The sequence below is a fragment of the Phodopus roborovskii genome, unplaced genomic scaffold (assembly GCF_943737965.1).
Source record: "Phodopus roborovskii unplaced genomic scaffold, PHOROB, whole genome shotgun sequence".
Taxonomy (NCBI): Eukaryota; Metazoa; Chordata; class Mammalia; order Rodentia; family Cricetidae; genus Phodopus; species Phodopus roborovskii.
The window spans coordinates 40,880,730-40,894,121 of record NW_026126410.1 but is presented as its reverse complement, the minus strand read 5'-3'; the positions used below and the strand labels follow the sequence as shown (position 1 = coordinate 40,894,121).

General features: G+C 42.6%; 1 protein-coding gene across 1 annotated transcript in view; it reads right to left on the bottom strand.

Moving 5' to 3' along the window:
- Sema5a (semaphorin 5A) overlaps positions 1–13,392 on the bottom strand; it is a 415,024-nt gene that overhangs the window by 90,438 nt on the left and 311,194 nt on the right. Inside the window, exon 11 of the mRNA XM_051182617.1 lies at positions 11,364–11,568. Within this exon, the coding sequence (XP_051038574.1) occupies positions 11,364–11,568 (205 nt within the window). The remainder of the gene's footprint in view (positions 1–11,363; positions 11,569–13,392) is intronic.

Here is a 13,392-nt window from a genome sequence, read left to right as displayed (position 1 = left end):
TTTGAATTGAATTTTAATTGCATGTTCAGAAAACATTTTTATCATCACACAGCACTTTCTATAACACATTTAATTCTAGGGTGCTACTTATAGTTTAAGAAGCTAGACTCTAGCCTTGAATCAGGAAACGGAGAGCAAACACACCTCTAAAATGTACATCATTACCTAGAATAAACCTCTTCCCCAAAGAACCCGGTTAAGATTGAACAGAACTATCCTGTCAAGGTGATAAAGGCTTGCTTTCCAGTGCCTGGGAGTGATTGCCATTCCAGCAGCAACAACTACGAAGTGACAGAAGCTAAGAAGAGCCAGGAAAAGAAATTCTACATTCACTGGAATGACAGTGTTGAAACTCTATTTGGTCAAATAAATAGCCATGTGAAAACTGGGGGAAAAGTACAGAGCAGATACAGATGGGCCATGCATGTTCTTGGACATCATTATTCTACAGAGAGTTGAGGATGTAATTGGATTAAAATAGAAAGATGAGTGAGTGTGACAGTTCCCTTTCCTGGCAGCTCAGGTGGACTGGAAACTGGTTAGGGAGGGGTGGAGCACAGCTCTAGCTTTTCAGGACACTCCCTTGGGTAGATCCTGAGGGCTTTGACATCAAAGGACCAATATCCTGAGGAATTCAAGGCACCCCAAGAGTCCAGGGGAGTGAAAACCAGGAAGTAGGGTGTGGAAGACTTGTGTCAGTAGGGGAGTGTACTGGGGACTACATCTTCCCTAACTTTATGTCTTCTTCTTTTCCTGTTTCTTGTGTGCCAAGAAGTACTGGGCAGCCCCTGCCTTGAGAGGGCATCCTCTGAGTGCTTTACTTTAAAGATGCTCTCATCAAACTATGCCATGCACTTTCCCATCTGATCAGAGGCCTATCAAAGGGAAAACAAAGCATGAGGTAATTTTTAAGACATGTCAATATTTTCCACAGAAGAAACAGTCACCAAATGCTGACCATGGCAAATGGACCGATGGGGCCTCTTACTGGAAGGTCCTTGTTATCATTGAAAACCCATATTCTCAAAGACTTGAAGATTCCTTTCATTATATTATTTTGTGGATTTGTCAATAAGTTGATAGTCTACTGGGCCTTCTCTTTGAATTACCCCAGGATAAAACCTGCTAAAACTTCTTGGCAGTTTCTTGCCCTATGGACTCCAATAACTGGTGTGTCACAATGGAGCTGCTTCCTGTAGTTTCCACAAGTAAAGAAGGAACAGAGTGTAGAATGGCTTTTGGGGGAAGGAGATATAGATTAGACACATCAGGGAAACAGGGTGGGGGAGCTGGCACACTGTGTGAGCTTCATTAAATTTCTCAGAGTTGTGACATAATCTCACACAGAAACAGCATGCTAACCAGGTGTGTTGATAAGCCAGGGACAACTGTTTGGGAAACATGAAACTTACCCCTCTCTACTGCTCAATTTCTATCAGTTTGCAGTAAGACTAAAGGGGTTGAATAGAATTAGCTACCAGGAAAGAGCCATAGGAGTAACAGTTTGTATTTTGAACCTTTGGCTTTTGTTCAAAGACCAAAGTCTTTACTACTTGAGGCAATACTCAATCAATGCTGGTCATGTGAAACATGAAAGATGCCAAGCACCTGCCTTAGGCTGATCTAAAGCCAAGGGAGGCAAAGAAAATAGTAAAAATGCCTTCTCCATAAAGACATTATCCACATCCCATTTAGAATAATATACTGAGAAAATTACTAACTCGTAGCTAACAACTTCATGTTATTCTGTTGTTAGGAAAACTAGTCATAAGCTACCAAAATTGTACAGGAAACATGCTTGAAAATCAAACATAAAAATTAAACAAGTAATGTCTCTATATCTAATCTGACAAAACAATTAGCTGTTGTATAGTATTTTAAGTGGTTTCAGTAGTAGAGTGTTTGTTCTAATTGGGTCTCACATGAACTAATTTTGTTCACTGAGTGTAGGGCATTGAGCAATATTGTGGGGCAAAGAGGAAAAGGGGGACAGCCAGGGTGTACTTTAAATTTGGCTCTAAGGGTGGCTCTAAATTGGCAGTCTTCTTGGACCTCTCAATGTGCTGGGGGCTGCCATAAGTGTTAGTGTTTGTGCTGGGCAGATAGCTCAGCAGGCACATTAAACACTTGCCATGAAATCATGGGGGTCAGAGCTCAGATTCCTAGTCTGTTTGTAACCCTAGTGTGTGCAAAATAGAGACTGGGTCCCTGAGGAAGATGGGCAGCTTAGCCTAATCAGAAAGCTCTGAGTTCAAGTGAGAGAACTTGCATATGAGGGTTGGAGGAAATATCAAGGAAGAACTTCATGTCTCTGGCCCCCACTAGAGTACCCACATCTACAAATATGCATACACACCCATTGCCTTCAGACACAAGCAAAGCATACCAAAGACAAACATACCACATTCTGGGTGTGTTGGGGTGACAGGTTCTTTCTCTCACAGTTCTGGATGCAATGAGCTGGAAATGAAATCTTCAAGGATCCATGTGCCCTGAAGCTCTCAGTAGAACTTTCTCTTGCCTCTTCTTAGCACTGACCATGGTCATCCACTGCTAGTGTTCTTGCCCTGGGTCACTGTTGCTTGAATTGTGCTGTCTCTTGATTCCATCCTGGCCCCCAATTATTGTGTAAGCAATCCAGTCATGTTGGATTAGAGGGAAGCTAAAACTAATTTAGCCTCACGTTGGCTTAACTAAGAACATCTTCAAAGACCCCCTTTCCCAGTGAGGTCACACCTGAGACTGTGGGAGTAACGTGTGTGTGTGTGTGTGTGTGTGTGTGTGTGTGTGTGTGTGTGTGTGTGTAGAAAACAGTTTAACTCAGTCCTTTTTTACTAGGTTTCTTTTCTGTACTATTATTAATTAATGAAAGTATTCTCAGTAAATTCAATCTTTCTTATAAAATAGGCATTCATACAAAACAGTGTCTTCTTTTAATTCATAAGAACCTCTCACACAAAAAACCCAATACACAATATAAATTAGTTGTAGATTTAGAATTTGTAGTGCAAAGGATCGAATTTGAAGTCCCTTTAGAAACTAATTCCAGGATGAGTGTTGACCAAACACTAAAGCTCGTTTGTGCTCCTTAAGTAGTTGTCAATTTGCTGATAAATACTGAGAGTTCTTATCCATTGTAGCAACAGTAAGTGAATTAGTTAATTTCCATTACACCAAAAGAGAAGGGGAGGGGAGGAGAGGGGAGAGAAAGGAAGGGAAAGGAAGAGAAAAGAAGGGAAAGGAAGAGACGGGAAGTTTGGTCTACCCAGTGAGTCCCAGGACAGCCAGAGCTACACAGAGAAATGTTGACTCAAAAGAGAAAAATAATACACACAAATAATACATGGCTGCTAGCCATGCCTGGCAAACCCACTTCCTCCTGTATTGTTTAGGTGTGATATATCCTTGTTCACTGTCTTGTTTTCATTATCTAATTCAGTACAGTTACATCTAAAGTACCTATTTATTTTGCATAACATTCCAATACTATGACAAAATAGACCTGCAGACTAGAAAATACTTAGGAGCTCTAACCCACAGTTTACCTTGTGTCTACACTAACTGTTCCTCAACTTTTTCCCTGGAGATCACAATAAGTAGTCACCAGACTATTTCTTTATAAATTTGTCAGTTTCTATTAAACTTAGGTAAAAGTATCAGTTTATTAACATAAGTCATACGTTATCAATCCTGTTCACATAAGAAGCTGTGTCACTCTATAGGGCCATAAGGTTTGTAGCCATTTCTGGGACTACCTGCTGCTGTGCCAGTATTAATGCAAGCTTAGGGTTGTATGAGTGAAAAGAAAAGGGATACAGGAGAGAATGGTGGAATGATGCTACATTCCTGAGTATCCACCTAGATACCCTTTATGGTGAGCCACAAGGAGGGATTCCACTACCACACACTGGGAGAAAAAGAGATATACTTGCTGGTCCACTTATCATTGGCTGGAGATCACCTTACAAGGAATTCATCCATGTCTAACATATCCCATGCCCAATGTTGAAGTGTTTCATCCTTGGTCAAGACAGGAAGAAAAGACAGGCTTCTGGCCACCAGCTAGCCAGCATCAGCTGGAGAGATGCCATTTTTTTCTCAGGCCACAGCTGAGGCAGAACAAATAGCTGAGGGTTAAGAAGAAAGGGATGTAGAGAATCTGAGGACACCGGTACAGTATATCTTGTGAGCTATGCTTGGTTATGCTTCTGTGTGCACTGTAATCATGCCAGCCTATAGTCATGATCTATCCCAACTCCTTACTTCTTTGTCAGATGCTAAAACAGACTCTCAGTCACCAACCACCTTCCCTGTCTTCCTTCCTTCCTTCCTTCCTTCCTTCCTTCCTTCCTTCCTTCCTTCCTTCCTTTCTTTCTTCCTTTCTTCCTTCTATGACTTACTTGCTGATTGTTGTTACTTTGTTTTGTCTAGAAGCAGAGACATTCTGGCTTTAAACGTAGTTATAGGACAGGTGTTATGTCCATAATTTCTTAGTGTGTATTTACTTTTGAAAGAAAGATTAGCTTATAATAATTCACTTGAGAAATGTTAATTTCTGTGCTTTAAAATATCCTGTTCCCCTTAAACTCCAGGCTCAGTTCTCTTACTCTTTCCCCAAATTTCCATCGCTGGCTGAACTTAACCACTAATTAGTCTTGCTTCATGTTCCTAAAGAAGGTCCTCCTCGATATTGCTTTGTTTAAAATTTCATTTGCCTTCCTGTTTTCCTTATTCTTTGGGTGATTACAAAATTTCCTAATCACATTTTGGTTTTCTTAGAAGTTTTTATATTTTTCATGGACTTAGGCAGCTGCAGATATTCAGAGACCCCTCTAAACTGTTTTTTTTTACATTGGTAAGAATTTTATCTCTTAATGTTTATAATTCTTTACCCTTTAGATTTGAAAATCTCTTCATTTACTTGCCATCTTTATTACTGAGATGTAATGTGTGTTGATATATGAAGACTTGGTCCTTCTTTTATCTCAGGGAAATTTTCGTTAATGATGACTTTAGGGATATTTACTGGCTCCCTATATGGATGGGAGGTACAGCCCAGAGAAGTGATCTAAGCAGCCATCTTTTCAGTCCTAAAGGAGTGTTTCCCAACTACACAGCAAAGCAGTGTAAAAGAATAAATAGCAAGTAGCAGGCAGGCAAGTAGGTAAGCAGACAGTTGTCGCTATGGAGATGAATTTGAATGAGACTGTCTCCCATAGTCCCATGTATTTAAATACATAGTCCCTAGTAGATTGCATTGTTTGGGGAGACTTAGGAGGGGAGACTTAGGAGGAGTAGCCTTGCTGTAGGGAGTATGCCACCAGAGGCAGACTTTGAGCAGTGGCTCTCACCATTCCTAATGCTACAACCCTTTAATACAGTTCCTCATGTTGTGGTGACCCCCAACTATACAACTATTTTCATTGCTACTTCATAACTATAATTTTGCTACTGTTATGAATTATAATGTAAATATTCTTGGAGATGCAGATTTGCTAAAGAGGTTGAGGACCACTGGTTTAATGACTCATCCCATTCCTAGTTTGCTGTCTCTGTCTTGTGCTTGTGAGTCAGAAAGTGAACCATCAGATTCTGCCTCAGTCACCATGACTGCCACCTGCTGGCCCTGCTCCCTCTGCCATCATGACTCTAGTCTTCCACAACCTTAAACCCAAATAAATCATTCTGTAAAGTCATGGTGTTGCACCAAGGCAACGGAAATGTAACGCATACAATCACCAAACCAGGCACTCAAAACATCCATCAGAAGTCAAGTGGGGGGGACCCATCAAGGCATTCAGCTACGAATACCCACAGAGCGAGTCTCAGGCATGCCACAGCATCCCCTCAGGTTGTCCCAAGTAATGAACAAATAGCAGCAAGGAGCAAATAATAGATGCCTCGGTGGGAAATGGTTTACTTTCTAGCTGCTCAAGGGTACATGTGTTTTTATCTGCACCTTGTCTCTCCTCCACGTCAAAGTTGCGAGGGAGGGCCGCCCATCCTTAGACAAGGTCCCTTAAAGGACATGTAAAGACAAACGAGCTTAGGTCTGAAATGAGGGTGGGGACAATCCCAGCCCCCAGAGGCAGCTTCTCAGGAAATGCAAACAGCACATGACAGCTCACAGTGTCATAGGCATTACAGTGTGGTTCCCTGGGCCAGACACACTGACTGTTCTAATGCTGCCTGGTCTGTGTGTCCTTCCTGTCTAGAATCTGTTATTTCTCATGGTATCGATTCACTCTGGTCATCTTCCCCCTTTGCTTCTTTTGCCATGGTATTAGGATGGAATCATTTACCTCCACAGTAGCATAGACATTCCACCACTCCCCTCTCTCTGTGAGCGTTTTTCATCTTTTGTATGCTTTATCATTCTATCCATGCCCTTTTCCCCATCTCTCCCCCTTCCTTGCATATTTAGCAAAGTAAATTTGTGACCAATGGGCTCTCAATCCTTCAGTGGAGGATTGTGTTCATCTATCTTTCTGTAGCCTGTTGAACTCAGGCTTTCTCTACTAAAGGACCTGGGCCAAATACGTTTTCTGAGAGTTTTTAATAAATATTTCATTCTAAGATAAAAGTCCACAGCCGGAGAAATCAGGATTATACTGCTGGTACTCAGCTAGTAGCATTTAAACCTGTGGTGGGGGACTCTTTGTGCCCATCTATCACCTGCTCTGAGTCCTGCTCTAAGGGAATTCTGCAAGTTCATAATGTTAAGAAAGTTCAAATATGTTTATGTATTTCCTTTATTGGGGGCTTTTAAATAAATGTTTGTGAATAGTGGAGTATTAATGAAGTATAATTTGTGTGTCAGGAAACTGACTCTGATTTTCACACTATTCTGAGATGGTCAACAATTACTGCAATTTAAACTTAACCCACTTTAAAGTTACATACAATTTAACTTCATAATAATTTGAATATACCAGAATTGAGGTTAGATAAAAATAAAATGGCCACGGTGATTCCTAAAAGGAGAAGTGAAACTGTGAGACTAGGCAGCATTGTCTAAAGGAGGAATGTGGAATAAGAATACCCATGAGCCAGGGAGTAAGCTGAGAGTCAGGTCAGCATGAGACAAAGGAGACAAGTAAGGTCTGCAAAGTGCCTTCAAATTGTAGCCTGGGTGTCAGAGTGTGCGGTGTGCTGTACCCAAGGGAGGAGGGGGATTCTAGACTACTGTACCCGGGGGAGGAGGGGGACTCCAGACTACAGTACCCGAGGGAGGAGGGGATCCCAGACTACTGTACCCAAGGGAGGAGGGGGATTCCAGACTACTGTACCCGAGGGAGGAGGGGGATCCCAGACTACTGTACCCAAGGGAGGAGGGGGATTCCAGACTATTGTACCCGAGGGAGGAGGGGATGCTATAATATAATGCTCAACAGGACTTGACTTGGAAGCTGATGCACTGAAGACTTAAGCCACTTTGAGAGTTCATATCGCAAGTTATCTAAAGGGTCTGCCATCAGAAATGTACCCTAGCTCCAACTCAGACCACCTTCAAGGAAGTGGCTTACCATCTAGTCAGGCCCATGTAACAGGCTTCACTTTGGCTGAGACAAACAAGGAAGAGATGAATACACAAGAAACAGACTATGAAGGAGCCTGGGGAGGGATGTGGGGAGCAGGGAAATGGTATGTGCGATGCACCATGGTACTAGCACCATGAGGAAACTTTGTGGGTGTCTGTGAATAGCACAATGGGGGAAGTGAGCCAGCTTCTCTAATGGCCACTGCCAGCAAGTGGTCTATTGGCATTTATTTGAGTATATTCAGTATATACTCATTGGAAGGAAAGAAGAGATCTGCATCAACTCCGATACTGTGAGTGGAGTAGCCATGCTCTGCCCATGAGAATCTGCAGTCATGGTAAAGTAAGGGAAATTGCAACTCCAGAACTCTGGCTTTCATGTCCAAGGACAAGAGTGTCCTTGTCTTCACACATTGGTAAGATGCTAACAAGACACAAGACAAGCATCAGCCTGGTGGACACGGAAGGTCAAAATCACTGGTCCTTATGTTTCAGACTATCAGAAGTTAGCAATATCTATTCAGCTTCAGTAAAAGGCGACTTGTTAAAATAAACTTTTTAAAATAGTATTTCTCATAATCCATTCATACATCTCATTAGCTCAGAAATGAAAAGCAACAGCACACCAGGATAGTAAAATAATCTGTATTAAAATTAATTTTCATTGTGAATTGGAATTTAAAAATTTTGAAAATACACAAGCATGCTGTAAGAGTTAAGAAGCCTTCCCAGAGGTTAATGGAATGTGCTTGCAATTCATAGAAGTTCCAAAGCCAAATTTGTCAAACTAATCTAAACAGGCCTTTAGCTTTTAGTAGAATGCTCCAAGCTCCTACATGAGTTGAGCAGGACTCTCTGCAGGACCCCACCATTCCAGGCTGGCTTCTTAATGGAAAGGGTCTTCAGCCACTGAAAACTCCTGAGAGAAGCAACTTAACTACTGTGCAATGGAGACCCACTGAAGTCAGTGACGGATATGGTATCTTCCCCTACCAACAGGGCCTGTGATTGCAACTTCGTTACACATGGGGATTGGGCATTTGAAAATCAACAGATTAAAACAGAAAGAAAACATTAGATTGGTAGAACAGAAAAGGTCATCACTGTGTGGCTTGTTTGGTACAAAGGAGTACACCTGGGGACAGAGTCAAAGCCTAGATTCTTCTGCAGCCCATAAGCCTAAGATAACACTAAGATGCAAAACCCCTCAAGATATTGTGGGTTTGGACCCAGACAATTCAATAAGAAAATGCCACAACACAGCAAGTCATGACTCAAAGTGATTTCCCAGTGGTTGTCAAAGCTGTATTGCACTATATATAGTCCGCTAAAGGAACTTGTCTTAAAGATGCACAAGCTTAATTAAAACACTTTATACAATGCTGTTAATCACATGAACTCTAAGAACAAAGTCACAGGTAGACTTTTTCAAGGCAGAACTGCCAAGAATCATCTATCTGTGGGTGTAAAGTTAAAATGCAACTAAGTGAGGTGCATTTATGACACAAGGGTGACGGTGACTGGGAATAGCAAAACCAGAACTTGCAACTTAGACTTCTGTGTGGAAGCTTCTAGAAGCAACACCAACTGCTTTTAAAACCATTTAAAAAACAACTGATGCTGACTATGGTTTCACCTCCATAATTTCACTATTTGGACTGTTTTCAATTGTTTTCAAAAATATTACTTGTAATAAAGATCCTCAGATATTATACTCCCATGGGCAGGGAGTTCTCTGTACCACATGAACTCATATGTTGATAGCATCAACCTTAAAGTGATGACATTTGGGAGCACACCCTCCCAAAGGTAGTCAATTCATAAGGGTGAAACTTTCATAATCAAACCATTGCCCTTCTTACAAAAAGATGCATCCTAGCCCTGCAGGAGGATCACAAGTTTGGGGTCAGTTTAGGCTATGCAATGAATTTGAGGCTAGCCTGGCTATACCAGACTATTTTTCAAAACATTCAAATAAAGAGACACAACACAAAACAATATTTATAAGGATGGCATGAATAAATGACCATCTCTGAACCAGGAAGAGATCTCTTCCTGGACATCATCCAGCTGACACTTTACTGTTGAACCCAGCCTCCAGAACCAGGAGCTAATGCTTCCTGACATTTGCTCTCCCCAGTCAGTGGTTCCCCACTTTAACCAACAACCTGCAACGATGGAGGCACCCATCACAGTTGCAGTGGGATTCCTTCAAGTCCTCTGGGGAGCTCACTGATGACCATAGCAAGCTTAAGAAATGAAATCAGGTCAGAATTGCCTCCTTTGGAGGGACTGGGAGCGGAGGCTCCACCCCTCAGCATCCCCTACCTCAGGGCCAGAGGAGGACATCAGCTGTCTCTATAAGTCCAAGAAGCAAATTCATTTATGCCACATTAACCTGAAGCTTTATGATGAAAAACCAGGAACACCTTTGGGAAGATCCAATCCACTTACTCTACAGATCTGCCATGTGTCAGGCAGTCTTCTGGCTTTTAATGACAAACAATGCCATAAGGAGACATAATCCCTCAATGGCAAGAAATTCCTCTCACTCTCTCAAAATGGATAAGAAGAAAACAATTCTCATCTTGACTTTTCATGAAAACTAGAAACCTTATTATCCACCTCTTCTGAGTCAGTTCTGCAAACTGCTGCTCTTAGCAGTTATGTCACATGACTTTCTCTTTAGATTCCCTCAGCTACTCCCCACTCTTCCTCCGACTGGCCTCTACCCATCCAAGTCCCTATCCAATGCTAGCATCTCTCTCATGTTACTGACCACTCAGCAGGACTGATCCATGCTAACCAACCCTACATCTCCCAGTGTTTACAGCTTCTCTATAAAGGGGGCAGCATCCAGTGCTTCTGGCACTGGGGGACACTGTCCAGCCAAGAAACAGGAGCCTCCCAGGCATATCCATCACATCCTTCTACTGACAAACCATCTCATTGGCTCTTCATCGCGGTTTTGGTGATGCATTTTACTTACATGCATGTCCCTTTCATATCGTGACACCTGAGAGAGCAGGGGGCACCAATATAGTCACCATGTACCCCCAGTGTGCCAAATGAATTCAACCAACAGACAGCGGGAAAACAGGGAGTCATTACAATTTCGTGAATACAATAAACGGACTGAAAAATACACAATGGCAAATTGAGAAATCCTGTGAAGGAATGATAAAAAGGTAACCACGATTTCTGAGGAACTGCCAAGTATCCATCACACTACACAAAAGAATGGGAGGCACCCATCCCACGGTGAAATTACACTGTCTGGGGCTAGGCAGGTGATCTGAGACAGCCCCCGGCGAAGGGCTGTGCACCCTGCACTGTCAGAGTCATGCAGCGAATGAGAGCAGGCTGTCATTACTCACTTACTTAGAACTCTGAAGAAGTCTCCTTGTTACCTACTGTTTGATAAGCACCTTGGCTTGCCCTGCATATGAAATACTGTGCTGTGTACGCTCCATTCTTCAAATGTTTCCATGGACCTTTGTCAGCAATAGCTTGCAGATCAGCATGAAAATTTCCAGAAAACATTTCACCTGGCAGTGTCTTCTAACAAAACTTTTCTGTTGTCTTAAACTAGCCAAACGTCATGCCAAGAGCCATTGGAGAGAAGGAATAGCTAAGAAAGAATTACCTCTCCAGTTAAAATTGTAGCAGTACAGAAAGAGCGAAAGCAAGATTTCCGAGAGGACGTACATAGGTTGATAAGAAGCACACATTGTGGATTCTGCTTGTGACAGAACATAGACACATGGCTATGCTTGAAGGTGAATGTTGAAATTTAAGAATGTGAAGATGGTAGAGTTCCTACCTGTGGCCAGATAGATGATGTGGACGAGTGTGTCCCTGCCCTGCACCACGTCCACGGCCAGGTGGGAGAAGCGGCTGTTGTCCTCCATGAAGGAGGGCACTGTGGTCACTGGCTGTACCACTTCATGCATCAGAATGAACTTCTGAGCATCCTGTAGGTTTCTTTCTGTCAGGTTCACATACAGGCCCTGCTCCATGGTGCCGCACTGTAAGGGAAGACAGGCCATGTTACAAAAGCTGGCTACCCAGATGCCCACAGCTCATGTGCCTACCAGAGAGAGAGGTAGGCAGACAGGCTAAAACACAGAATAAGCCATGATGCATGAATGAGTGTGCAAGTCAATCCATCCTCTATCTCCCTTGGCCTTCTCATCCCTCCTGTTCTCCCACTGCAGATGGAAACATCATATTTGGAATTTCTCAATGGATGGCAAAGAGAATGTGAAACATTTTAAAATGGAGTGGGTATTGTTGTTGACTCTAATTGGAACAGCTGATGCAGAGAATCTCCTCTCCTCGTGGTCTGTCCAGTCTCTGGGGAGATGTCTGTTGAATTGCAATACAATAATATCTGGTGGCGGAGGGAAACTGGCACTGAATATGAACCCGGTGAGCACATATAGATGTACGTACATTCTTGTTGTCACACTGGGTTACTAAGCAACCCTGAACAATACCACTCACACGGGCTACACAAATAGTGCGACTTGTCCAAATGTATTTGAATTTCCTGCTAGAGGAGAATTCAAAGGAACAGGTTACAGCCTGAGAATTTGCAACACAAGTTGGTAATGGGAGAAGAAGAGAAAAGCAGTGAGGGAAAGAGGGATTAGGAAGGGGGAGAGAAGGAGAAATGGAGAAAGGTGAAAGAAGGGATAGTGTGCAGAGAGTGAACATGTCATGGAGATGATCTGGCACATGCGGCAAAGGGCAGGCTGGAAACTGTTGGGAATTGATGTCAGAGCTATGCTGGAAGGAGGCTGACTGGTAAGAGGGCAGGCAGGGAAGACAGCATGGTATTCTCAGAGTCCAGCTCAGAATCAGAAAGCTACCGCGGCCTTTCTTAATTCCTTTGTAAACCTTAAAGACTGTGTACAGGAAGTGAAGCTTCTTAGCATACTTCATGTAAGCAGGGTTGATGGGGTCCACACAGCAGCCTGAAACTACCATTTATAACATGTCATTCCCAATACTGGATTTTTATAACAGGTTAGAGGGTCAGGGTATAAGATGGAAATTGCTTTTTTGAAAGTAAATTATATTTTTGTAGCATTTGATAAAATACCCTATATGCCATAAAATGATAGGCCGATTGTGGAGTTAGAGAAGGCTGGCGTTAAATGGACTGCACACATCTAGCCCAGTGATTAAGTTAATGTTACATTTGAGTTAGGAGCAGCTGGGTATCATGTAAAGGAAGTGTTCAGGGAAATAATGTAGGGCCTGCAGCAGATGACCTGTGGCCTCAAGGGAGGCCCAGCCTCTCAGCTCGTCTCCTCAAATGTTAAAGGGTTGAACACACCAGCTCTGCTCCTGTCTCCTGTTTCCTGATGGGAAGACTGAAGTAATGAAAGGAAGCAAAAACACTATAAATTAAGTCCTTGTAAATGCCAGGGATAAGACAACATTCCTGGTAGTGCAGAAGCCATCCACCAGATTGCAAATGCATTTGTCTAAAAGCAGGCAGGATGTTCACGGTCTGTGGAGCTTTGGTGTGCAGTGGGAAATAAGGGGATGAATAGTAGGGCAGATAAAAGAACAAGTTATCGTACAAGCAGTTGTCTGGGGTCTGAGAAGACTGTACCAACAGATTTTTATATAAGTAGCTCTAAGGTGTACGGTTTTTCCACCTGTGGCCGCCCGGTCTTGTCCTGTTGCAGCGCCAGCCCCAAATAATACACAGAGACTCTGTATTTGATACAATGTTGTTGGCCCTGTTACTTGTTTCTTATTGGCTAGCTTTGCCTCAATTATTAACCCATTTTTGTTGATTTATGTATTTCTCTTACCGGGGAGCCGGCGGCACATTG